General features: G+C 47.9%; 1 protein-coding gene across 4 annotated transcripts; it reads right to left on the bottom strand.

The window, feature by feature from the left end:
• ENGASE (endo-beta-N-acetylglucosaminidase) lies at positions 1-26,720 on the bottom strand. Of its 4 annotated transcripts, none has more exons than XM_029599156.1 (14): positions 26,614-26,720; positions 24,791-24,870; positions 24,507-24,708; positions 23,826-23,974; positions 12,216-12,373; positions 11,636-11,784; positions 11,226-11,391; positions 5,112-5,215; positions 4,693-4,801; positions 4,235-4,440; positions 3,387-3,535; positions 2,548-2,719; positions 2,229-2,343; positions 1-1,382 (listed from the first exon to the last, which is right to left on the bottom strand). In XM_029599156.1, exons 1-14 carry the CDS (start codon positions 26,703-26,705, stop codon positions 960-962), a joined length of 2,274 nt encoding a protein of 757 aa, XP_029455016.1. In that variant the 5' UTR covers positions 26,706-26,720; the 3' UTR covers positions 1-959. The 4 variants fall into 4 exon arrangements, with proteins under 4 accessions (XP_029455016.1, XP_029455014.1, XP_029455015.1 ...); XM_029599154.1 differs by lacking the exon at positions 26,614-26,720 and adding an exon at positions 24,956-26,603; XM_029599155.1 differs by lacking the exon at positions 26,614-26,720 and adding an exon at positions 24,956-26,603 and having other exon boundaries at positions 3,396-3,535.

The raw sequence follows: 26,720 nt of genomic DNA, 5'->3' as shown, positions 1-26,720 counted from the left end.
CTAGGTTATCACTTTTTATTGGATAAACTGCATACATTTCTTGACTAGCTACCAGGCATTTCTGGTATCCAAAAGAAAATGGCAAAAGCGCTATGCACCTTTAGTCAATTCTTTACAATTAACAATAGAAAATCTCTCTTTTATTATAAAGCACCAGTGTAGGCTCACCCTGTAGTGCTGTATTGAATGGTGCACGGGATCTGCATTCAACTCCCCCAATCTGGGGAAGATGGCTGTTATTGCTGTGCTGGCACAAAGATTATGCCTCTTCTGGGCAAGTGTGAATCCCTTATGCTGCCCATGAATGGCACTTAGGAAGAGGGGAGTGACAGAAGCTACTGTGGGAGAAATGGGGCAAAAGCCAACACCCCCCCGCCATAGCGAATAATTGGGTACATTAAAAAAAAAACACACAGCATAAGCTGGGCCAGCCCAGCTTGGTGCCTCAGGTGCAGTGCTGCCATGCAGAAGGTCCCCAGTTTGATTTCCTGATTGGGTCAGCTGAGGCTGCTGCGGCGGCGGCGGCATTCACAGCCCCTATGGAGAGGGAATCATGATCACTGGTAAGGGCGACACCTGGTGGTTGGATTTAGAACTCATGATACAGGGTTCCAGAAGGAGCCCCAGCTTCAGGACTGTTACTGCAATGGCCACACTAGAAACAGTGAGAGGGCGGGTCTATTAAAATAGGGGGGGAAATCCCAGAATACCAGCATTGGTTCTGACTGAGCTGGAAGAAAAAGGAGAAACTACCAGGTAGGGGGAAAAAAAAAAAAAAGGCAAAACCCCACAGCATCAGCTGACAGGATATTATAACAGACCAAAAAAAGAAAAACCTAAAACCATGTTTACTGTCCTACAGGTGGGTTCCATCTCCCAAACTGTGGAAAGGAGTGGTGGCAGCACTTGATGGCAGTCTGGCCAGGAAGAACTTCCTGCAGTAACTAGCACAGCAGGTCTCACACCTGGGTATGAGTTTGGTCCGCATACTCCAGCACCAGCTTCCCCCAGTCGGATCGGTCCGTGGTAAATCCTTCCTTTGTGACCGGCTGCACTGAGAACTCTAAATGGCCGCGTTGGCCAGTGCAGGCCGATGGTACCGCGAGGTCAACCACTCGGTAAATGTTGGCGTAAGCCAGACCGATGAGGTGTGGCTGCTCAGTGTGAGATGGCGTGGCAGCACGGTGGCACATCACCCCCTGGCAATAGATGCGGAACTGCCGAGCTCGCTCCATGGGGTAGGACCACTGCAGCGTGACGCTCAGATAAAGCTGAGAGTTCTGGCAGCCGGGGTCGTAAGAACCTCGTCGCCAGAGGAAGTGACGAGCGCTGAGACTATGCACACGCTGCAGGGGGGCAGACAGGCTGCACGCATCCAGCACCTACAGAGGGGAGACAAATGTCGGTGAGAGCCCAGAGGCAAACAGCCCCCACCTCAGAGATCTTTACACTGGTACCTGCTCTCAAGCAATAGTGCAAATGCAGTTATCCTTAATCATTTATTGCATCAAGGTAATGTATCTGCCATTACCTGATACAGTTTTACATATACCATCAGCTCCCCAACTCCAGATCCTAGATCACCCTACCCCCCTCAAGACCCAACCACTTCAGATCTGAACTACACACCTGCTTAAGACTTCTTCTATGATTCATCAGTCTTCCTTAACTCATGCATATCTCGCATTTTTTTGCACATCAACATGGTCTATGTTCCCTCATATCTCAATTTAGTCTACCCCTTTAATTTTTCTAGATATTTATTCTCGCTTTAAACATGCCGAACATTTACCCACGTCCTGTTGACAAGTTATTATTATTATTATCTATGTAATATTTAATTCTATTATTTATACCTATATGCTATATGTTATACGCTATATGTTAAGAAACGCTGTTCAATGTAACGCCTTTTTTGCGAAAGTTTTGTTATATGTAAACCGACCTGATTCGATACTTGTATTGAGAATGTCAGTATATAAAAATCCAAAATAAATAAATGGAGGGAGGGATATAGGTCTATATACAACATATAGGTTTATTTCTGATATGGACCCCACAGCCATAATGCCTATCTGGGGCATCCACAAGTTATAGATGATTCTGCTACAAAAGGGGTCCCTATCAGTTCAGGAAACAATGCCAGATTTGCCACAGAAACATTAGGTGAGTCTGGTCATTTGGGCATGCAACATCATCCAGTGCAGGAACATTTAGCAGCTTCTCACCTTGATCTCTCCCAAGCGGAAGCTAAAGTTCTCCGGCTGCACACTGGACGGCAGCCGCGAGACCTTGATAAAGAGGTCCTGGAGGAGGCATCCCTGCAGCTCCAACTCATAACAACTGAAAAAAAAAAAACCCAAAAAAGAAAAACAGAGGGACGAGACTCCGTCAGTCAAGTCGCTGCAGACAGACTCCAATCACATGCAGGAGCATTCACACATTCCAACCTACTGGAAAAGGACTGATGTCACCAAACCTTACCGGCTGTGCAAGGAACAACCTTGAGCAGCTGGGGATGAAAAAGGCTAGCAATGGTCAACTCACTATTGCTTCCAGCCGCTGTCACTCTGCTGCCCACACCCGCCCAGCAGTCTGGCAAGGATTGCGTGAGATCCTGGCACAGGATGGTGCTGCAGCTGGGGTCCCGGCCCAGGCTCTGAAGGCTCACTCTGAGGGTCTGGCCCAGATTTCAAATGATGTGTAGTAGTGCCCTGAACTGGAGAAAGGCAGCTTAAAAGCAACAAAGCACAGCAATAAAGGAAAAAGGACAAAGAACACTAAAGGAAAAAAAAAAAAGAGAGGCACATATAGAAACACGGAAGCTAAAGAACAAACAGAACTTTTATCAGCAAAGGAAAAAAGAGGAAATGGAAAAGCTAGGAGACCCAGATCAAGACAGCAAAAAGTATAAAAGTCAGGAAATGCTGCAGGCACCAGAGGAGCATCCCAGTGCATCCTTAGGACAGTCTGTGACACAGCTAAGGGTCCTGCTCATCTTTTCTCAAGGGCCAGATGGTACTACCCTAAAATAATGTGCTGGGATTAGAGATGTGAGAGTGGACAAAAAAAAAAAAAAAAAAAGACAGTCCAGGCTGTTTCACAGAAACAAAACGCAAAGCTATGCCAGGCTCTGATCCCCCAGGACCGAGACACCAAACTATCTCCAAACCTCTGGGATTACTGTGTCTCCTACTCCAGCAACACCCAACATTACTCTATGAGACAGAGCATGCCAAGAGATGAGATGCAGAGGGATAAGAAGAAGAGGCATGAAAACTGAACAAGACTGGGGCCAAAGAAACTACAGAAAGAAAAAGCCAGTAGAAGATAAGGAGAGCCTAGAAGGGCCCAAAGAGAGATACACAGATTTTGACCACACTCACCTGTGAGGCCTGAGATGTTACCAATCTGACAGGTAGGGGTGTCCTGAGTTGTCAGTTCCAGAGCAATGTTGACATTGGGGTTCCCATCCAACTTATACACCATGGAGAGGAGGAGTTTTGGAGGAGAAGGCACCTGCAGTGAGAAAAGCCTACCGACCCAAACAACAATGTGTGTTCAACTATTTTGTACAATGTGCAACGCTCCCTACCATCTGCTTCCTCAACTCCCCATGGCACCAGGAAGTGTCCCCCTCTACCAACCTGGGAAGGGATTCCAGGGTATTCAGTCTCCTGATAAGACAGACTGGGAGGGCTATGATACCTGTCCTAAGAACCATTTGTTTTTCTTTCAGAGTAACAGTAATGAAATGCATCTGGGCAGACTGCAATAGAGAAGAGGGACGCAGAGCTGCAATGGTGTCACTGCACGTACACATGATCTAACATTCATACACGGCATAGTGTGGGCTGCGATTAGTAATCCATCATCTTTGACCTTTAGACTTTTTTTTTTTTAAGACATTCTTCCTCATAGAAATGTACTGGAGAAATACTGACCCTACTGCCACTTCTCACCCAGAGTGAATCAGTTCCCCACTGCCATCCCCATTCAAAGGTTGCCAACCTCACCACCCATGCCTATAAAAGGAGTGCCAATCTAACTCCTTGTACCCTCACACCAACCTCCCCTCAGATGGCACCCTCATCTCATACCCTACAGACAGTGTCAACCTCACCCCCCTCCCCCCACACACACACTCCTTTCCCTCCCATAGACAACACCAACCACATTCCCCCATGCCCCACAGATGGCACAAAAATTAAAGACCTTCAAAAGCAACACTGACCTCACAGTAACATCTGTTGCATCAATGGGAATCATACCCTCCACTAGCAAGGAGCTGCCTCCAAGCCAAGCATCCTTAGGGCAGATTTGGGTCTTCACCCAGCCACCTGTCTCCTCACCCTCTGTCCCAGAATCTGGTGCGCGGTTCACAAAGAGTGGCTGCATCTCCTGTGCACTTAGATTAGACCAGCTCTCTACGTCCTCTTCCTACGGGAGAGAGAGGAGAGAGATTGCACTGCCAGAGATGTCCTCATCCTACACAATGAAAGAACAAGCCAACAGGCAGATACTCTCCTCCAGTGAGAGAGGAGAGAGAGAGAGAGAGATAGAGAGAGTCAGGGGAAAATAGCATGCCAGAGAGGTCCTATTTGGACACTGCAGACATTGAATGGTAGAGGTTAAGTGTCTCCTCTTGGGCTTGTCTTTCCAGGACCTACAGTGGCAATACTGAAGACCCACCTTCCCATAGAAGAATCGCTGCTTCCCGCAGCCAATGCAGAAGGACGTGATAAAGGGCAGGGTACTGATGCTGTGTATGGGCAGATATTCCTCCAGTAGGCTCCAGAATCTAGGCAGACAAGCAAAAAGGAAGGGAAGAGAGGGGAAAGAGGAACATTGGGGAAGGCAGCGAGAAAGATGTGTTAAAAATAATAAAACAGCTTTAGGAAAGGAGAAATGGTTCAACATATTTTCTCTGGTCCAACATTTTTTCCAGACCTCCCACCAGAAATAAAATGACAGGATTTCTACTATTCACTTTTCAAATGTCTCCAGTTTGGTACACAGGGGCAAATAATCTTCTACAGTCACCACCTGTGGAATCAGTCACAGGGCACCCCACCTCTCAGGAATCTGCCAACACACTTAAAGCGTCTCACTTGTTCTGATTCTGTAGGAAGTCGTTCTTGTCCAGACACTCGTAGACCCAGCCAGGCGCAAAGAGTGCAGCAGAGAAGCCATACCTGCGAATAAGCTGCAGAGACTGGGGAAAGAAAGAAAGGGGAGCAGACACAGGAAATATCACAGGAAGTCTGTTATGTGAAATGCTGTCCACAGGAGCTGAACAGGGCCTAATTACAGAGATTTGCTCCCTCTGTACCAGCCAAGGCTGGAGACTTTCAGAATCCTCAGGACCAATCAGTGCACATAGTAATAAGCATAGCTTTAACACCGATAGTCTTCTGACTAGAAATGGATTTTTGGCCAATGGCACTGCAGGATGGTTCAGTCTTACATGTTCTTGGGGATGCTGGGATGTGTATGTTATTTAAGTTTCCTGCTGCATCAAAGCAGCATCCAAAGCCCCTGCTTGAACGACAGTGCAGAGGTCAACCACCTGCAGGCCAGCACAGAGGCAATGAGCTCTCTGGGGAAAAGTGTCACAGGGCAGAACAACAAACCACAAAGCATGCAAAATGGAAAATCGGTTCTTCCCTGCTAATTTTCGTTCCTGTAGTACCATGGATCTGCCCAGACTCCTGGGTTTTGCCTCCCCTCCAGCAGATGGAGACAGAGAAGTTTTTACGGACTCCTTCCCATACCCTTGAGGTGCCACCTAGAGTCTGTCAGTATTACACTGTAGCCAAGCAGAAAATTCAACTATAATATCTATATAAACCACCACCTCTCCCCAAAGAGCAGAGGAAATGAAAACCAGAAACTTGCTGAACAAACGAATGCCCATACTCTTACCCTGAAAAGGGGGGCACGTTAAAACAACTTGTAGAACTCACTAATTACCGGCCGAGCAGACTCTCCAGTTTCCCTTGGGTGGGACTCTGGGCTGATCCATGGTACTACAGGAACGAAAATTAGCAGGTAAGAACCAATTTTCCTTTCCCTGTATGTACCCGGATCAGCCCAGACTCCTGGGAAGTACCAAAGCTTCCCTAATCAGGGCGGGACAGAGAGAGTTCCGCTCGGAGCACACTGGCCCCAAAGGAACCGGGCTCTAGAGCTCGGACATCCAAATGATAATGCCGCGCAAATGTATGTGTAGACTTCCAGGTAGCCGCTCTACAGATCTCTTGCGGCGACACCTGTTGGCACTCCGCCCACGAGGCCGCTTGTGATCGGATAGAGTGAGCTTTAAGTCCGGCCGGGATCGGATAAACCTGCACGAGGTATGCCGACACAATAGCTTCCTTCAACCAGCTCGCGATAGAGACTTTTGACGCCTTGTGACCTCTCTTGGGGCCACTCCACAGCACGAATAGATGGTCTGAAAGACAAAAACTGTTCATAACCTCCAAGTAACGCAACAACACCCTCTTTACATCCAGCTTCTTTAACATCTTCGAATCAGGATCAGAGGAATCCAGACCTGCAAAAGAAGGTAGGTCCACCAACTAATTCAAATGAAAGGACACCACCTTCAGCAGTAAGGAGGGAACTGTTCGTAATGAAACTCCTGTCTCCGAAATCAGGAAAAATGGTTCCCTGCAAGACAACGCCTGAAGCTTGGAAATACGCCATGCTGAGGAAATAGCCACCAGAAAAAAAACCTTCAGCATCAAATCCTTCATGGTTGCCCACTTCAAAGGTTCAAAATGAGCATCGCAAAGGGCGCAGAGAACCAGATTAAATTTTCAGGAGGGACAGAGATTCCGGACTGGGGACCACAAATGTTTGGCCCCTTTCAGAAAACAAACCACGTCCGGATGAGAGGCTAGTGTCACCCCCTGCACCTTGCCATGCAAACAGCCAAGGGCAGCCACCTAAACTCACAGGGAATTAAAACGCCAACCCTTTGGTTAACCCTGCCTGTAAAAAGTCCAGAATATTTGGAATGGAAGCCCTGGACAGTTGCATGGCGCGTTCTATGCACCAGGATTCAAATGCTCCCCAAATCCAAACGTATGCAATGAATGTAGAGTTTTTCCTGGACTGTAAGAGTGTGGCTACCACCGCATCTGAGTAACTCTTACTCCTTAACCTCTCTGCCATTCAAAAGCCATGCCACTAGACAAAAGCGATCTACCTCTCCGAAACAAATGGGACCCTGACTCAGGAGATTGGGAGACGGTCGAAACCGAAGCGGGCCATCCATTGCTAGATTTAGGAGATCCGCAAACCACGGACGCCTCGGCCACTCCAGAGCCACGAGTACCACCTTTCCCAGATGGATCTCGATGTGGCGTAGAACCCTTCTGACCAACGGCCATGGCAGAAAAACGTACAACAGGATGTCCTTTGGCCAGGGGAGGACAAGAGCATCTACTCCTTCTGCTCCCGGCTCTCACTGCCGACTGAAGAATCAAGGAGCCTTGGCATTGTGGTACGTTGCCATGAGATTCATGGTGGGCCTGGGCCAGCTCTGGCACAGAAGACGAAAGGCCTTGGCGGAGAGTTCACACTCCCCCGGGTCCAACTGATGGCAGCTGAGAAAGTCCACCTGTACATTGTCCACCCCGGCAATGTGAGACGCCATAATCTGGTACAGATTTTGTTCCGCCCAGCGGATCAAGAGCTGAGCTTCCATCGCCACCGGACGGCTCCTGGTCCCTCCCTGACGATTGATGTAAGCCACCATCGTCGCATTGTCAGAGAGTACCCTCACGGAACGCCCCTCCACCAAGGGGAGTAGGGCCTGCAACGCTAACCAAACCACTCTGGTCTCCAACCGATTGATCGACCACAAGGACTCTGCCTTCGTCCATTGGTCTTGCACTGCTGTCCCCTGACAAACCGCCCCACTCCTTGAGGCTGGCATCTGTGGTGACCACTATCCAGGAGGGTATTTCCAAATCCACTCCCCGACGCAAATTGTCCGGACAGTGCCACCAAAGAAGACTGGAGCGTGCCGCATCTGTCAGTGGTAAGAGGAGATAAAATTGCGCGGACAGCGGATTCCATCGGGAGAGCAAGGCTGACTGAAGAGGACGCATATGAGCAAAGACCCACGGAACCAGCTCGAGAGTGGTTGCCATCGAGCCCAAGACCTGTAAATAATCCCAGGCTATGGGACGAGGCGTGGACCGCAAGGATTCCACCTGAGTGAGAAGCTTGGAAAGTCTCTCCTCGGTAAGAAAGATCTTTCCGAGGACTGTGTCGAACCGAGTCCCTAGAAACTCCAAGGACTGGGATGATATCAGATGGCTCTTGTCGGGATTGACCACCCATCCTAATGAGGTCAGCAGCTGTAGCACCCTCTGAACCGCAGCTCTGCAAAGGACTTCCAATTTCACCCAAATCAGCCAGTCGTCTAGGTAAGGATGCACCAGAATACCCTCCTTTCGTAGGGCTACTGGGCGCCATCACCAGCCCGAACGGTAGCACTCAGAACTGGAAATGATGCCCGAGAACTGCGAACCACAGGTATTTCTGATGATCCGGTCGAATTGGTATGTGCAAGTATGCTTCGGTCAGGTCCAGAGATGCCAAGAATTCCCCTTTGTGTACAGACGCTATTACCGAGCGCAGGGTTTCCATCCAAAACAGAGGCACCTTTAGGGCCCGATTGACCCTTTTAAAATCCAGGATGGATTGAAAGGTTCTTTCCTTCTTTGGCACCAAGAAGTAGATGGAGTAGCACCCCCTCTGGAGCTCTCTGACCAGGACCAGAACGATGGTGCCCAATGCCTGCAAGTGTTGGAGAGTATCCTGCATCGCCCAACTCTTTTGGTGGTAAGCGCATGGAGAAACCATGTAGTGTTCGTGGATCGGCTGAGCAAAATCTAAAGCATAGCCGTGTTCGATTATATTTAGGACCCATTGATCTGAGGTCAAGTTGGCCCACTCCTCCAGAAAGAGAGACAGTCTTCCCCCTATCCTTGGAACGGAAGAGTGGACTGGCCTCACTTCATTGCGCAGACTTGGAGCCTCCATGAGCCAGAGGGGCTCCTTCTCTGGCCGGCCGTAGGCCACGAAAGGACTGGTTCCAGGAATGTTGATGGCTGGGAGCTTGACGAACGGAGGATCAGGAAGACCCTGAGGCCCGAAAACGACGATTCCCCCAAAATCTGGACCTCTGAGGAAAAGAGCCTCTGTTCCTGGGTCTGTCCTCCGGCAGCTTGTGGACCTTATTCTCTCCCAGAGACTTAATCATGTCCTCCAACTGATGGCCGAAGAGTAGCTTTCCTTGAAAGGCAAGGAACTCAGCTGAGCCTTTGAGGAGACATCCGCCAACCAATTTCTAAGCCAAAGGAGCCTGCGGGCTGAAACGGCTGAAACCATAACTCTGGCCGACGTGCATAGGAGATCATATAGTGCATCCGCACTGTAAGCCACTGGCGCTTCCAAGCAACCTGCCTGAGCCATATCCACTTCCGACAGGGATGCCACTGATAGTAAGTGCTGCACCCAATGCAGGCTCGCCCTCAGAGCAAAACTGCTGCACATGGCAGCCCTCACTCCCAGGGCCAAGGTCTCAAATATTTTCTTAAGCTGTACCTCCAACTTCCGATCCTGCAAATCCTTCGGGGCCGTTGCCCCAGTAACCGGGATAATAGTCTTCTTAAGAGACTGCAGAAACTGCCGCATCCACATTGGGTACCCGGAGCAGCTCCAGTGCGTTCTCTTGTAGTGTACAACTTATCCATGTTGCGGCTGACCTTCAATCCCAGATCCGGAGTGTCCCACTGCCAGAACAAGAGGTTGGTGACCGACATATGGAAGGGAAAAGAGCGAGCTGGATCTCTTAGACCTAACATCACGGGATCCACCGCTCCCATACGCGAATCCTCCTGCGGGACTTAATTCCAAGCTCTTACAGAATATTCGGGATAAGCAGACAATTCCTCCCTGCGGAACAAACGGACCACCTTGGGATCATCGCCATCAATCGCAGAAACACCTCCGTGCTTAGGAACCAGAGTCTCATCATCCTGGCCTGCATCGTCCTCCTGAAGGTCCTGTGGGGGAAGGGTCCTCCTCATCCAACAGATCCAACGAAGACGAGTCCTCCAGCTCAGCCACGGATCGAAGAGGGCGTTTAGGCTTCGTGGGCCCCCCACCGGCGGGGACTTGAGTCTCTTACGCAACGAGGGGACCCGCGAGACCTTGCTCCTCCGACGCTTGGATGCTCTCCATGCCTTGAACATTTTGTGAAAAAACTTCACCAAGTCTGAGGAGAACGACGAAGATGACCAATCTGAGGCCTCCTTAGGGTCATCATCTGAAGGATCTGCCTGATCATCCTGCGACTTGCCCCCCTGAGGGCCCCGGTCGCAGAGAGAGAGTTGGCGGGGAATTCCTTGCATCCAGCGTGGCTCTCTCTGCATCCCTGAAGGTCTTCAAAATGGCTTCCGTCCCTGCACCAAGCAGGAACGGGTCAGACGGCTGAGGCTGTGCTGCAAGCCTTTCAGGCTCCCGCTGCCGCGAAGAACTGGTGCTGCCACAGGAATTCCTCTCCGCAGACCCCCCAAGACGCCGTCAGCACAAACGCCAGCCCTAGAGAGGCTTGTGCGTGCGCTGCCACACGCGGAGCAGGCCACACCACGAGGCATATCCGCAGGCTAAATTTATCCCCAATCAGCTGAGGTAAGCGCGCCAAAAACAGATTGGGGGGGCCGCAGCATTTGCGTGAGCCGAAATGCAGCGGTAAGGCAGGGAGGAGCTGGAGAGAATGCTGGACCAGCCGACAGCAAAAAAATCACTTTACCTTACTTTGAAGGCTCTGACGACCTGCCTGCCAAGGGTGAGTGAGCCGGGCTCCCCGGTATCAGCCTCCGGCTCTAGCAGTCCCCAGGTCCTCAACCCTCTGCTCTTTTGCCTCTAATACCGGGGGGGGGGGGGTCCCACCAGGACCTGCCAACCCCCTGGGAGGCTTGAAGAAAACTTGCTGAGTCTTCCTCGCTGTTCCTATACAAGCAATTGGAGACAAAGAAATACTGACAGATTCTAGGTGGCACCTCAGGGCTATAGGACGGAGCCCGTAAAAAACTTCTCTGTCTCCATCTGCTGGAGGGGAGGCAAAACCCAGGAGTCTGGGCTGATCCGGGTACGTACAGGGAACCTCTGATTCGCCACAGGTAACCCACTTTCTGACCTACCTTATTTGTATCAAAATAGCCCCCAACAACTTTGCCTCGTGCGAACACATCCACCCCAATATATACATCTGCTCGCCGCTCTACTGCCTGTGATGACATCTGCTCGGCATGCTGTTCTGTCCAGTTATAGTTGGTGAAGATTCCATCACAAGAATCAAAAAATACTCTGAGAGGAGCAGGAGACAGAAACATTTGAAAAGGAAAGAGTCTACATTGCAGGAACCAGCTTGTAACAGGTATCCTCTTCCTCCTCCCTCTCTGCTGGCGCAGGTGACTGTGCTCATCTGCATGGATCTCCTTCCATAAGTGTACACATGCACACACACTCCACCTCATGCCTCTCTCCTGTATGGGTCTTCTTTCACAAAGGCGTGCATACACATGCATGCACTCCACCATACACCTCTCACCTGTTCTTTTCATTCAGTTCGTTCTGCCATTTTAGCTCCCCATTCTCTATGACACTGTCATACCAGATCACTAGTCCACCTGGCACGTGCTGGTGCATCTGCTCCGTTAGGTAGCGCAGGAAGTGTGGCGTGTTCTTCGCTGCCACCACCTGCAAAATGTCAGGAGCAAAAGAAAGAGACAAGCATTCCCTCGCTTTGCACATCAGTATGTAAACACACAAGCGGAGAAACTCAAATATCTTATACACACAGGACAGATGCAGACATAGTGGAGGTAGTGAGGGGATATGCTCGCTGATCAGAGGCATGTGGCAGCTCTTAATATGGCCTCACAAGGAGAGCCCAGAGAAGAAATACCAAATCTCAGTCCAGTTAAGACAACAGTTTGTACCAGGGTTGTGTGACCAAACCTGACAGAAAGGCAAAGGGAGAGACTGCAATCATTGAAGCCATGTGACAAAAGCCCATGGCCAGCTTCCCCATGGTGAACATAAAATTGATCAGCCACCTGTTTTCGCCATGCCATGGCCACCAAGCCTCAGAGAATTCTATGCCACTCCATGCTTAAGCACATACTCACACTCAGGAGGTTCTCAATATTGATCAGCCAGCCGTCAAACCGGTAAAACTGTGCCACCCGCACCATCTGATCTGCCACAGCACGAAACGAAGACTCTTCACCAGCTAGGAAGGACTCACATACCCTTGCACCTGCTTCCCACTCTGTGATGAATGTCCCTGAAGCAGAGCACAAAACAAAGAATAAGGGAATGCAGGAAATACATCAATGCAGAAATGTAAATAGGTTATAGCAAACAATTCTGTCATGAATGCAGAGCCCACATTCAACAGACAATAGGGGCATTGCTAGGTATTTAAAAGACCCGGAGCTTATGTCCATAAGCTCTTCCTCCCTTTCCGCCCCAATATTTCATATCTTGCTTTGGGTACTTGAGTGATAAGGTAAATAATACGTTTCCAAAAATAAACTTAATCATGATCAGCTTCCTCCCTGAGTTCCAAGAACAAGCCTGTAAAAATGCATAAATGATCATCACACTTCTAAATATTAAAATTAATACAGAAATATAGAAATGACAGCAGAAAAGGACAAATGGTCCATACAGTTTGCCCAGCAAGCTTCCTATGGTAGTATCTGCCGTGCCAAACCCCATGTATCAGTCAGTGCTGCTTGAATGTGCTTTGCTTATGCACTTGGCTGTAAGCGCCATCCTGTGTTTTTTCCCTAATGTCTGCGCATCGGTACCCCAGACTGTAAAAAAAAAAAAAAAAGTCATGGCTCATGTTGGTTCTTTTCCTCCTCCCCCACCCCCCTCCGAAGCAGAGAGCAATGTCGCAGTTGCATCAAAAATATCAAGGCTTATTGGTTAAGGGTAGTAATCCCATGCCTTCTATTAAGGGTAGAAACTGCTGCACTGTTACCCCCATGGTCATCAGTTCCCCAAACCATAAAAGTCAGGGCCGTTGCTATCTGAATCCAATTCCCCTTTTTCCCTGCCATTGAAGCAGAGAGCAATATTGGAGTTGCACTAAAAGTATCAAGGCTTATTAGTTAAGGATAGTAATCCCATGCCTTCTGTTGAATCGCTACTTTGTGCGGGTTACCCTCATGCTTATCAGTTCCCAGACCTTAAGTGTCAGTGCCCTCATTGGTTGCTGTCTGAGTCTAATTCCCCTTTTCCCCCTGCTCTTGAAGCAGAGAGCAATGATGGAGTTGCATCAAGAATATGAAGGCTTATTGGTTAAGGGTAGTACCCGCTACACTAGCAAGTTACCCCCATGCACGCTTTCTTTGTTTCCTTTAAGACTTGGCCGTAGAAGCAGTATCCCAGTATCCCAGGCCATGGGTATTGAGGCCCTCCGTTGTCTTCTGAATCCAGTTCTTCTTTTCCCCCTGCCATTTAAGCAGGGAGCAGTGTTGCAGTTGCATTAAAAGCATCAAAGCATATTGGTTAAGTGTAGTAATGTCCATACCTTCTGCTACGGGTGGTAACCGCCGTACCGGCAAGTTACCCCACTGCACGCATATAGGAAAATTGGTCCTTACCTGCTAATTTTCATTCCTGTAGTACCACGGATCAGTCCAGACTCCTGGGTTTTGCCTCCCTTCCAGCAGATGGAGACAGAGAAGTTTTAACGGACTCCGCCCGATACCCCTGAGGTGCAACCTACAGTCTGTCAGTATTACACTGTACCCAAGCAGAGAAAAGTAAACTAGTACAACCAAAATTTCCCCCCCTCGTAGAGCAGAGGGAATGAAAACTGGTAACATGAATGAAAACATACCCATTCTCCTACCCTTTGAAGGTGGGCGCACAATATCAAAATGCATTGAATAAATCTGCAGAATATGAACATCTATCGGCCGAGTGGATTCTCCATTTCCCAACGTTGGGATCATCACCGTCCACTGCAGACGTGCTTCCCTGCTTGGGCACCAGGGGCTGACCATCCTGACCTGCGTCTACCCCCTGAAGGTCTTCCGGGGAAGGGTCTCCTCCATCAGATAGATCCGAAGACGACGAATCATCCGGACCTGCCATGGATCTGAGAGGGAGCTTAGACTTAGTATGCCCCCCCCACCAGCAGGGACTTGGGACGCTTACGGGAGGAGGGAACCTCAGAGACCTTGCCCCTCTTGTGTTTGGACGCTCTCCATGCCTTGAACATCTTGTGAAAAAACTTCACCAAGTCCGAGGAGAACGACGAAGAAGACTGAGGCCCCCTCAGGATCACCATCCGAAGTATGAGCCCGATCCTCCTGCGACCTGCCCCCCCCCCAAGAGGGCCCTGGGCACAGGGAGAGAGGTGACGGGGAACTCCATGCCTCCATCGCGGCTCTCTCTGCATCCCTGAATGTTTTCAAAATGGCCTCCATCCCTGCACTAAGCAGGAACAGATCAGGTGGCTGCGGCTGAGCTGTAAGCCTCCCAGGCTCCAGGCGCTGCGAAGAACTGTTGCTGCCATGGGGATTCCCCTCAGCGGACCTCCCTGAGGTCCCTTCACCTCCCGAGACACAATCTGCACAAATGCCGGCTCTAGAGAGGCGGGTGCGCGCACTGTTGCACGAAGTTGGCCGCACCACGAGGCATAGCCTCGAGCTAAATTTAGCTCCGATCAGCTGAGGTAAGCGCGCCAAAAATAGACCGGGCGGCAGGGGCCTTCGCACGAGCCGAAATGCAGCGGTATGGCAGGCAGAGAGGAGCTGGAGAGAACGCTGGACCGGCCGACCAGAATAAAACTCACTTTTACCTTCTCCCCCCCAGTGCTCCGAAGGCTGTGCTGAGCTGCCTGCCGTGAGTGAGTGAACCGGGCTCCTCGGTATCACCCGCCGGCTGTAGCAGTCCCCGGATCTTCAACCCCCTGCTCTTTTGCCTCTAATACTAGGGGGGACAGTCCCACCAGGACCTGCCAACCTCCTAGGAGGCTCAAAGGAACTTGCTGCGCCTTCTGCCACTGTTTTCACAATCTTGAGTAAATTTTTTATTATTTTTTTTTAAAGAGCCAGAAACCTTCTAAGACACATCTACTGGCTTGGCTGGCTGGAGCTGGTGATCCTGATCCGCATCCGGTCCCTCACCAGGGCCTTGAGGAGGAGACTCGCCTTCATCCACCTCGTCCGTACCTGAACTGTCCACCTGACAGGAAAAGGATCTTGGCAATAAATGGAAGGTTTGAGATGGGTCTGTAGTTTGATGGGTCAGTTTTGTCAAGTTGGGGCTTTTTGAGGGTTGGTTTGATGATGGCACATTTGAGCCTGTCTGGAAAGATGCCTTGTTTGAGGGAGAGATTGACTATGTCTGATATAGTTTTGGCGATGGTGTTAGGGATTTGTTTTAGTAGCTTTATTGGGATGGGGTCAAGGCGGTGTGCTGCGGGATTAAGGTTTTGGATGATTGGTTCAATTTTGGTTGATGCACACTTGTGGAGTGATGAAGCTCCTGTCCCAGCCCCCAGCGACGGCAGGACCTCACGGGGTACCTTAGTACCCTGGCTCTTTGCTGCTTTTCGTGTTTTGTAGGCTTTATGCAGCAACAAAACAAAATTGGAGAACGAGGAAGAAGACTCATCCGAGTCCTTCCCCCGTTCCTCCTCTGAGGAAGAGATCTGCACTGCCTGCAAGTCGCCCCCCAGGGGCAGCAGGACGCGGCGAAGGAGGTGGCAGAGAGCTCCCCTCCCCCAGGGCAGCCTTCTCCTGCTCCCTGAACGTTTGCAGTGAGGCTTCAGTACCTGCGCTGAAAAGAAAAGGGTCCTGAGGCTGCCGCAACTCTGCCCTCCCAGGGTCCCTGCGTGCTCTAGAGCAGCTGCGAAGCGATTTCACCGGAATCAGCTTCCCCAGGTAAGTGGTGTAGTGGTGAAGAGTGGGTTTAGGTCACAGGGGAACCTGTGGCTCTTTCTTTTAAGGGCCCCCCTCCCCCCTCTGCTTCCTTTGCCTTATTACAACTAGTCTCCGGTGCCCCCACTAGAGGGTGATGGGGGAAAGAAATTCCCTTTTTGTTCGGTTTCTCCTCTTTTCCTTTAGGGAGGTGGGGCAGCCTTTACCCGCCCCTGCCCCCTTCCTGGGTCTTGAAAATAGGTCCCTCCTCCCTCCATCAGTCTCAAATGTTATTTCTCACTTGCTAATGAGGTCATAATGACAGCAGGAGGCTTATAAAAAGGAGAGCTGCCTGGGCTCAGTGGCATTTCACAGGAGGGCAGCAAGCAGTGAGCATCTCTGCTGGCTCTGGCTCTCAGGAGACTGAAGGACCTAAAGATTCTGGAATGGAACTCAAGCAACAGAACCAAGGTGAAATGTGAGAGCTAGGAGGTAAGTGATGAGGAGTGGGTTTAGGCCATGGGGAGACCTGTGGCCTCTTTCTTTTAAGGACCCCCCCCCCCCCTTCCCTTGCTTTATTATTTTGTCTCTGGTGCCCTCGCTAGAGGGTGCCAGAGGACAGAATTCCCCTCTTTATTTCTCCCCTTTTTCTTTGGCATTTCACAGGAGGGCAGCAAGCAGTGAGCATAGCTCTGGCTCTGGCTCTCAGGAGATTGAAGGACCTGAAGATTCTGGAATGGAACTCAAGCAACAGAACCAAGGTGGACTACCTGCAGGTAAGTGGTGTAGTGGTGAAAAGTGGGTTTAGGTCACAGGGGAACCTGTGGCTCTTTCTTTTAAGGGCCCCCCTCCCCCCTCTGCTTCCTTTGCCTTATTACAACTAGTCTCCGGTGCCCCCACTAGAGGGTGATGGGGGAAAGAAATTCCCTTTTTGTTCGGTTGCTCCTCTTTTCCTTTAGGGAGGTGGGGCAGCCTTTGCCTGCCACTGCCCCCTTCCTGGGTCTTGAAAATAGGCCCCTCCTCCCTCCATCAGTCTCAAATGTTCTCTCCCACCTGCTAATGAGGTCATAATGACAGCAGGAGGCTTATAAAAGGCAGAGCTGCCTGGGCTCAGTGGCATTTCACAGGAGGGCAGCAAGCAGTGAGCATCTCTGCTGGCTCTGGCTCTCAGGAGACTGAAGGACCTGAAGATTCTGGAAAGGAACTCAAGCAACAGAACCAAGGTGAAGTGTGAGAGCTATGAGGTAAGTGATGAGGAGTGGGTTTAGGCCATGGGGAGACCTGTGGCCTCTTTCAAGGACCCCCCCCCCCCGTTCCTTTATTATTATTTGGTCTCTGGTGCCCTCACTAAAGGGTGCCAGAGGACAGAATTCCCCTCTTTGTTGTTTCTCCCTTTTTTCTTTAAGGAGGCAGTCCAGACAGTGCATTGAGCCTTCCTTCCAGCAGATGGAGACAGAGAAACTCGAAGGGCATCCTATATCAGGACAGTGCTCCCCTGCATCCCTTCAGTATAAACATTATCAAAGTAGAAAAATGTAACCTCAACTAGAGAAAAAAGATCAAGCAAGTAAAATCTTTAACATCCAAAATGTAACTGTAAAAATTTGAATAAGTGCAAAGTAATCGCTCTTATATATTTAATAGATATTACCGGTGCCGTATAGCTCTTATATGTTGATTCGATAATTCCAGTGCCTTGTAAATTGGGCTATCTGTGAATGCAAAGGCTTTGAGCGGCTGTCAAAGAGAAAAAGTCAGATTCCCTCCAGTAAGGGCGCGCGTCTGGACTGATCTGTTGTACTACAGGAACAAACATTAGCAGGTAAGAACCAATTTTCCTTTCCCTGTACGTACCCGGATCAGTCCAGACAGTGGGATGTCCCAAAGCTTCCCTAAGTAGGGTGGGACTGAGAGAGTCCTGCTTGAAGCAACTCTCTGCCGAAGTAACCAAAGACTGGCGCTTGTTCATCTAGATGATAATGACGAGCAAAGGTTTGAAGAGATTTCCAAATAGCTGTTCTGCATATCTCTTGCGGGAAGACCAACTGGCTCTCTGCTCAAGAGGAAGCCGGCAACTAGAGTGAATGGGCTTTTAAACCCTCAGAGACCAGCCAGCCCCGACAAATATATGCCGATGCAATCGCCTCCTTTAGCCAGTGAGCGATGGTAGCCTTTGAAGCTTTGTTCCCCTTATTGGATCCATTCCATAAGACAAAGAGATGATTAGAGACTCTAAACTAAGTATTGCAGGAGTACCCTTTTCACATCTAGGCACCTTAGGTCTCGCCAGGTGTGCTCTCAGTGTCTTCTGAAGAAAAGGCAGGTAGCTCTACTGACTGATTTAAGTCAAAAGAGGAAACTACCTTCAGTAAAAAGGATGGTACAGTCTTGAGTGAAACACCTGAATCGGAAAAATGAAGGAATGGCTCCCTGCAAGACAAGGCTTGGAGCTCAGACACTCTACTGGCCGAGCAAATAGAGACTAGAAACACTGTCTTAAGAGTCAAGTCTTTGAGTGTGGCCTGCTTGAGGTGCTCAAAAGGCACGCCAGAGAACCCGAAGAATCAGATTAAGATTCCACGATGGACAAGCAACACGGATGGGCAGATTCAAATGCTTCGCCCCCTTGAGGAAACTAATGACATCAGGGTGGGCGGCCAATGTGAAACCATCGACCTGCCCTAGGAGGGAGCCAAGAGAAGACACTTGCACCCGCAAAGAATTGAAAGACAATGGTACAACGGGGCCTTGCGCGCTGGTACTCCCGAGTCAGCACACATAGTCTCAAACATCCTCCATACTCAAATGTAAGCCAGAGAGGTGGAAGTCTTTCATGCATGCAACAGAGTGGAAATAACCTCCTCCCTATAACCCTTCTTATTCAGTCTCCGCCACTCAAAAGCTTCGCTGGCTTGAGTGCCCAAATTGACGGGCCCCCAAGTCAGTGAAACCATATGAACGTGCGCCGTGACGTCACGCACACCCATTCATGTGCTTTCGCTGGCTTGAGTGCCTGTGCACTACGGGCGTGCGTTCATCAGTCTTTGCCGGCGGGGGCCGCTGGAAGCCGCTTTCGCCACCGGTTGCCCCCGGGAGGCAGGGGAGCTGCGGTGCGCGCCTCTGGAGGAAGGCAGAGAGGGCTGAAAGAAAGAAAGTAACTTAAACTTGTTACACTTATTCACAATACTTTACATGTCGAGTCGCTTTTCGCCCTGCGTCGGGAGGAGGGGATTTTAGGTTTTCTTTTGGTTAAAGTTGGGATCCACTTCCTGGTACCTGTCATTTGAAATGACAGGTACCAGCACACACCCAGGATCAATGGAAAAAAGAGAAAACACAAAACAACCGATACCCTAACCAAATGCAGAAAACATCTAGCTTTCTACAAAAAACTATCCTTAATGTTAAGAAAGAATACCATATTTTCGCATGCATAGGCCGCACACGAGTATAAGCCGCACCCATGTATAAGCCGCGGAAATCCGGTGTCTGTCAGCAAGTTGTTGTATTGGCCACACCCTTGTATACCGTACAATGCCTAAGCGTCATTCTTACATGGCAGATTTTAAACTGGCAGCAATAGAATACGCAAAAACACACGGAAATCGAGAATCGGGTCGTCAATTTTCTGTGGACGAAAAGTGTATTCGAAGATGGAGAAAAGAAGAAGCCAAACTGGAAAAGATGAATCCAAAGAAGCGTGCCCATCGAGGTATGCCTGCCAAATGGCCAGTTCTTGAAGCCAATCTAAGAGAATGGGTGCTTGCAAATTACAACCTTTGGATATTGCGGTTAATTACCCTTTTAAGTGCCTGCTGCGGAAGGAATGGGAGAAGTGGATGTCAGATGGGGTGCACTCATTCACTCCTTCAGGGAAGCAGCGGCGAGCTACCTATTCAGAAGTGTGCTTATGGGTTCTGAGGTCTTGGGAGGCTGTAAAGTCAACGACAATATTTAATGGCTTCAAGAAGGCAGGCTTACTGGAGAGCACAGATGGCGCTAATTCATCGGCTTCGGAATCAGCTTCAGATGATGACTACGAATTTAACGACGACGAAGCAGAAGCCTTTGCAGCTGAACACTGCTGATTCTGATTGCTTGACAGATTTTGAGGGATTTTCACCATATGATGAGGTATGGTGTAAATATCATAAAACATTAAAATCTTAAAAATCTTCTGTACTTTAATTTTGGACTCTCTTCCGGAAAATATTTTTTCCTTGTTAATAAATAAATGTTTTTCTTCTTTCTAGGGACCAAATGAGCAAAACTTCTCTACAACTGTAAATACCAGTACTCTTGAATCGCCAAACTGGATATGACAAAATATTTGGCAATGAATCATTGTCTGGCAGTACCATATATTGACTTATTGTGTTGGCTAACTGAGATTACACTGCTGCCTATAACAAACTGAGATTCTTATTTCCTCGTTAAAATATAGACTGAAGTTTACATGTGTTTTATGTGTAACTGGTTCCAGATGGAAATACAGTACTTGGAAATATTTATATGCTTTTGTGTTCTAAATTTTCATATGTGACAATTCGAAATTACTGGTAAATTAAAGGTACTGTATCGATATATACACTTAATTAAAATAACATCTCAATCTGGTTTTGAATTGTCTGCAGTGCATTCTTCTTTAATAACAATACTGTTATATACGGTAATTTGAAGTGTGCTAGTTACTGCTCCTACTTTCAGTGGTAAACATTCCGGTATTACTTTCAACAAGCAAACTAAAAAATATATATATAAGAATGCCGGTAGGTATTAGATTATCCTAGTCTATCCTATGTAAATACAGATTTAGATAAGCCGCACCCTTGTATTGGCCGCACCCCTCTCTTCAAAAATGTAAATCCGTGTATAAGCCGCAGCCTATACACGCGAAAACACGGTACTACAGCAATAAAATAGAAAAATTTGCTAACAATCCAAGAACCTTATTCTCAATAGTATCAAATCTCACCAATGACAAACAAGAATCATCACAAAATCTACCAGAATCAAAATGTAACGAAATTGCCAGATTTTTCAGTGAAAAAATTACTAACTTAAGAAATAAACTTCCAAACACTAACAATCAAGAAATTAAAATGCAAAAAAGAGATGTTAACCAATGGTCGTCATTTATTGAGATATGCGAGATGGAAGTGGAATACATGCTAAAAAACAAACCCGGCTCCACACAAAATCGACTCAATACCAACATTTGAACTTAAGAAAACAGCTAACACAGTCTCCCCTACATTAGCTAAGATCATAAACCTATCCCTTGAAGAAGGAGGAACTATGCCAGATATGCTAAAAGGGGCAATTATAAAACCAATCAAAGAAAAAAAAACAGTGTCCCCCATGATCCTGAACAACTACAGACCAGTCTCAAATCTTCTCTTAATAGCTAAACTAATAGAAAAAAACAGTACAGAAACAACTAGCTGAACACCTAGATAATAATAACATACTATATCCATCTCAACATGGATTTCGAAAGCACTACAGCACTGAGACACTACTTCTCTCACTAACAGATAACATTCTAAGAGATTTTGATAGCGGTAAACATTACATTCTAATTGTGCTAGACTTATCAGCAGCCTTCGACACAGTAAACCATAAAATACTACTAAAAAGACTAGAAGAAATAGGATTACACAGCAAAACAATAAAATGGTTTAGTTCATATCTAAATAATAGGTTCTTTCAAGTTCAGATCAACAACGTATTTTCAGAAAAAGTCAATCTCAAAACAGGAATACCGCAGGGATCAGCCCTGTCTGCAACCCTCTTTAACATATACATGCTGCCCTTGTGTCATCTGCTAGCAGGTCTAGGAATCATACATTACATTTATGCAGACGATATTCAACTAATCTTACCAATCGAGGACACACTAGAGAAAACGTTAAACCTAGCTAACATGTACCTAGACATTATAAAACACCTACTAAACTGAATGGAACTTGTGATTAATATTGAAAAAACAGAATATATACACTTAGAATGGAAAAATATTGAAGTCATCCAAACTCCAATAATCCTCAAAGACAACCAGAAAATTGAACTAGCAGAAAAAGTACGAAACTTTGGAATAATATTGGACCCAGAAATCAATCTAAAACAGCACATATCGCTAAAAGTAAAAGAAGGCTATGCAAAACTCATGGTACTCAGAAAACTAAAACCATTACTAACACTAACTGATTTCAGAACAGTACTTCAAGCACTAGTGTTCTCCAGCACAGACTACTGTAATGCCCTTTTACTAGGACTCCCGTATTCAACATTAAGGCCACTTCAAATACTTTAAAACACAGCAGCTAGAATACTAACCGGAAAAAGGAGGAGGGACCATATAACCGAAACCCTGGCAGAATTACATTGGCTACCTATTGAACACAGAATTAAATACAAAGCCCTATGTACCATACATAAACTAATACATGATGAAAAATCTGACTGGCTAAACACAGCATTGCGAGTGCACGTCCCACACAGAAACCTTCGGTCGGCAAATAAAGCACTCTTAACCATTCCCTCAGTAAAAACAACGAGTCTAACTCAAGTGAGAGAAAGGGCCCCACACTTTGGAACACAGTGCCTCTAGAGATCAGATTGCAAAGAGATCTCAAAACCTTTAAGAAAAGTTTAAACACATGGCTTTTTAAACAAGCATTTTATAAAGAGACTGGAGAATGGAAAATATACAGGAATAGGCAGAAGAACAGCAGCACACAGCACTATTCTAAGAATGTGCATTTAATAATCTATGAATTCTACCTCACAATAAATGTAATTGTAAACACTATAAATATGATTTTTACCCGTGAACCGTACCTTACAGGTACACTTGATCATGACCTACTTCACTAAACAATTGATTGTCTAACGATTTATTGTAACTGAACCTTTTGTGGCACCTGTTAGAATGTACTATAGTACGCATCCACCTACATTAAATTTGTGCCTACATGTAAACCGTCGCAATGGTATATAACTTAGCGATGGTATAGAAAAGAATTTAAATAAATAAATAATTATCAGATTATCCCCACCCCACCCTAGAAGCCCTGGCTCAGCTCACAGCTGCTGCAGTCCAAACCTCTTCCAGTAGAAGGCATTATAGGCAATGCTACAGGCGCACTGGCTTTGGGGGAACTCAGGGCTCCTATAATCCCAGCATCTTTCAGCAGGAGGCTATGTAGGGAATGGTTCAGGAATGTGGTTGTAGAGCAACTCATAGCTCTTGCAGTTCTAATCTCCTCCAACAGGAGGCACTGTAGGGGATGGTGCAAGAGCCCTAACAGTGGGGAGGTTCCTACAGTCCCTATCTACCCAATCAGGAGGTGCTGTAGGGACTGAAGTACAGCACTAGCTATAGAGGTGCTCACAGCTCTTCAGTTTTAGGCTACCTTACCCCTTCCTTACCCCCCTTCCTTACCCCAACCTTTTACTATTTATATTCTTTTTCCCATGTTATTAGTTAATCCTTGACTCCTTCCTCACTTGTATATAGTTAATAATCAGACTTCTTTGAGTAGTCGATGTATCAAAAACATTAGGTTATCCCACATACCAACCCTACCTTCCCTTATAGATTAATCTCCTCCAGCCTGGAACCTATTGTAAAGCTTGTTACTATGTCATGTTATACTGTGAACCATTATTTATAATCATTGTAAAGCTTGTTGCTATGTTATGTTACACTGTGAACCGAGGTGATGTTATTTTACGTGCCCCGGTATATAAAAATTCTTTAAATAAAATAAATAAATAAAAAATATGCACCACAGACTTTTCTTAAACACTGCCCTCCCAGAGTTATTTTTGAAGGTGTGCTGCTCTTACCTAGGACAGAGACTCCGTGTTTATGAGCAGCATTAGTCCAGCAGACAGGGGGCAGGGTGAACATATGGTGACTGAAGTATACAAAGATGTCGATGTATTGCCAGTGATAGAAGATATAAGAGTCTTGCGTATCTGAACCCTGGATAAATCTGCAGCAGAGAATGGGGTAAAAAAAAAAAACGTGAGGTGAAGGATAGAGTTTACCAGGTCATTAGGAATTGGCTAAGCCAGTCATGGTCTTATCCCCAGGGCGTGCAGGCTGTACCCCTTGATCTGGTAACCCTAGAGGAGGAGAATAGGTCCCACTCTAGAAGTCAATAACATATCTCTCAGTATGTATCAACAGAATATGACACTCCAGCTCTGCCACGGATCTACTAGCTGTGCCCAATCAATGGTCTCCCAATGGCTCCAAGCCGATGCCTATTGGATTCAGTTCCTCCTTCCAGCACTGACCCCCACTCTCCAGCTCCTCCCCACCCACTGCCCTGCCCCCAGCTCTTCCCTTGTTCTTCCGCCAGTTCTAGCGCTAATTCCTCCCCTAACACCGTTCCACCCCGACCCACCCTCTGCCTTTAGCTCCTCCCCCTTCCAGCCCCGTCCCCAGCCCCTCCTTCCTCTTCCAGCCCCACTCCACGGTTCTCCCCTCAGCGCCCAGCTCCTCCCCACCCATCTTCCTACCTGTCCTGAAGATAGCCTCCCATCAGATCATGGCACACTAAGGTCCTCGGCCTTTTGCTCTCAAGTGGAGGCAGGCGTTTAGCCAATGGCATTACAGCAATATTAAAGGCATCCTGATTGGTGGGTTTCCAAGACAAGAGCTCTTCCAGGCTGGAGAGGTAGAAGCTAATTGGCTCAGTGGTATCTTTGTCGTGGTGCCTGGCTGCAACGAGAAAGAAGGGCAGGTGAACTGAGGGAGATCACAGCGTTGCACAGTCCACCCTGCTGGCGGCCAAGTTTCTTACCCGAGAACGGGGTCGCATCATAGTGGATGGTTTCCCAAATGGTAACATCTGATGCTGCACTGTCCACGGAGGCGCCGGAGCTGAGAGAGAAACAGAAATAGAGATCTCAGCAGACACGAACACCATTAAACGCTCGTGGCACCGCCCATGTCATGCCGCCCCTACATCTTGCCGGGCCCGGGCCGCCCCCACTCCTGCTCCTCCGCTGCGGCACCCCTCTCCATGGTGTTCTGTTCTCGCCCACTCGCTTTCGGTTTCTCCCCTATCACTTGGGGAGGGTCCATTAAGCCTCTGCCAATCAGCAGGCTGCATGCAATGGTCGCCCGTTCGCTGCTGTGCAAAGCATGCTGAAACTTGTAGTTCCGCTGTTTCACATTTGGAAATGAGGCGGACGCTTAGTGATGCGCGTCACCACAGTTCCCGGCCTCTTCCTCCTTGCTGTTTATCCACAGGGGCCATGGAAAATCCCACGCTAATGCTTGGGTCCGTCCACAGTGGAAGTCGGGAGTTTTCTTTTTTCAGGGTTACAGTGTGCCAATTGTAAAGTGTTGTCAAATACTTGTAAGAGGACTCACTGCAGTAAGCTTCAACACTCCTAAGGATTTGCAGCAAAAAGGGAAACCTCTTTCTTATAAACACATACCTTTCGCTTTTAAGAGATTTGCAAGAATGAAGGGCATCTGCATTTCAAGTTATCTAGTGTGCAAGGCCCAGTAAAACCAAATGCCCTTTTGTGGAGAAAACTGGATGGACTTCATCCACTATTAAGTTTTTTGTTTCTATGCATACATAGCGCCCTTGTTCTGCTGCCAAGGGAGAAGGGCTGCACATGAAGAATACCCCTAACTGCACCCGTGTGTATGAAGGTCAGAGTGGGGGGTTTGCAGGTAACTTTAGCACCTCTGGGATAAATAGTCCAAGTGCCTCGATCCTCTCTTCCGTGGGTCTCTGTAGTTCCCACCCCACACCTGGGAACAGTGTACAACACAAAAATCACTTTTCTGTAAACCTTCACGTTTTTTTACTATTAACAGGTACTCAGAACACTACAGAAATGATAACGCACAGAAGGGAAATTATTAACAGCTCGCATCCATAAGCCTAACAATCACAATTTGGCCAAATATTGTTCTAGTAAATTGAGCAACCTGCCCAGTAAACCAGGGCTATGAGCAACTTGAAATTTCAGTAGCAGTCTGTGGATTCTCCTGCTCAGACTGCCCTCTGGCAAACCTTATGGTTACCCAAGACCTTGAGGGTAAATGTCATACCAGTGCACAAAATAAATGTTATACTGTTACTTTCATTAGTCCCAGTCCAAGGAGTGTATACACCCAAAAAAAAAGGAAAATCACAAGAACGTTGGGCACGAGTATCAGTAAGAGAAGTGGTGGTTAAATTATAATCAATGCAGGCTGTATAAGTTGAGAAGTATTGGCACTTTCTGGGAAAACTCCAGTTTTATAGAGGCACCAAAACCAGGGAAACAAGCTGGTTCCGGGCCCTGAGGCAGGGATTTAGAAATTATGGGCAGGCCTCTACTTGGTTGCTAGCAAACAGTAGAGGGTTATCTTGCAGCTCACTGATGCAACCATCTGAGGCCCAGAAAGACAGCAGGAATCGCTGTACTGCTGCTGAGCAAATTTGGATTACTTAGCTGAAGGAGGTCCTGCAGGAGGGGGACGTCAACTCTCAGCTCCTGGACTCTCCTTCTGCTGTGCTCTGTCTCCTGGTGGCTAAGGGCAAGGAGGGATCCTAGCCCATGCACAACTCTCTGCTTTCCTTCCCCTGCTCTCTCTCTCTCTCTCTCCTGATCTACTTACGCAGACTGCATTCCTCCTGCCTGTTGTTGCTTGCTCCTCTCTGATTGGTCTGACGTTCTCTCCTCTTTCCGGGTAGTAAACTGGCTCCCCATTGGCTCATTTTAGTA

This window comes from Rhinatrema bivittatum, chromosome 4 (assembly GCF_901001135.1).
Source record: "Rhinatrema bivittatum chromosome 4, aRhiBiv1.1, whole genome shotgun sequence".
In the NCBI taxonomy this organism is placed as follows: Eukaryota; Metazoa; Chordata; class Amphibia; order Gymnophiona; family Rhinatrematidae; genus Rhinatrema; species Rhinatrema bivittatum.
This window is presented reverse-complemented; position numbering and strand designations above follow the sequence as displayed.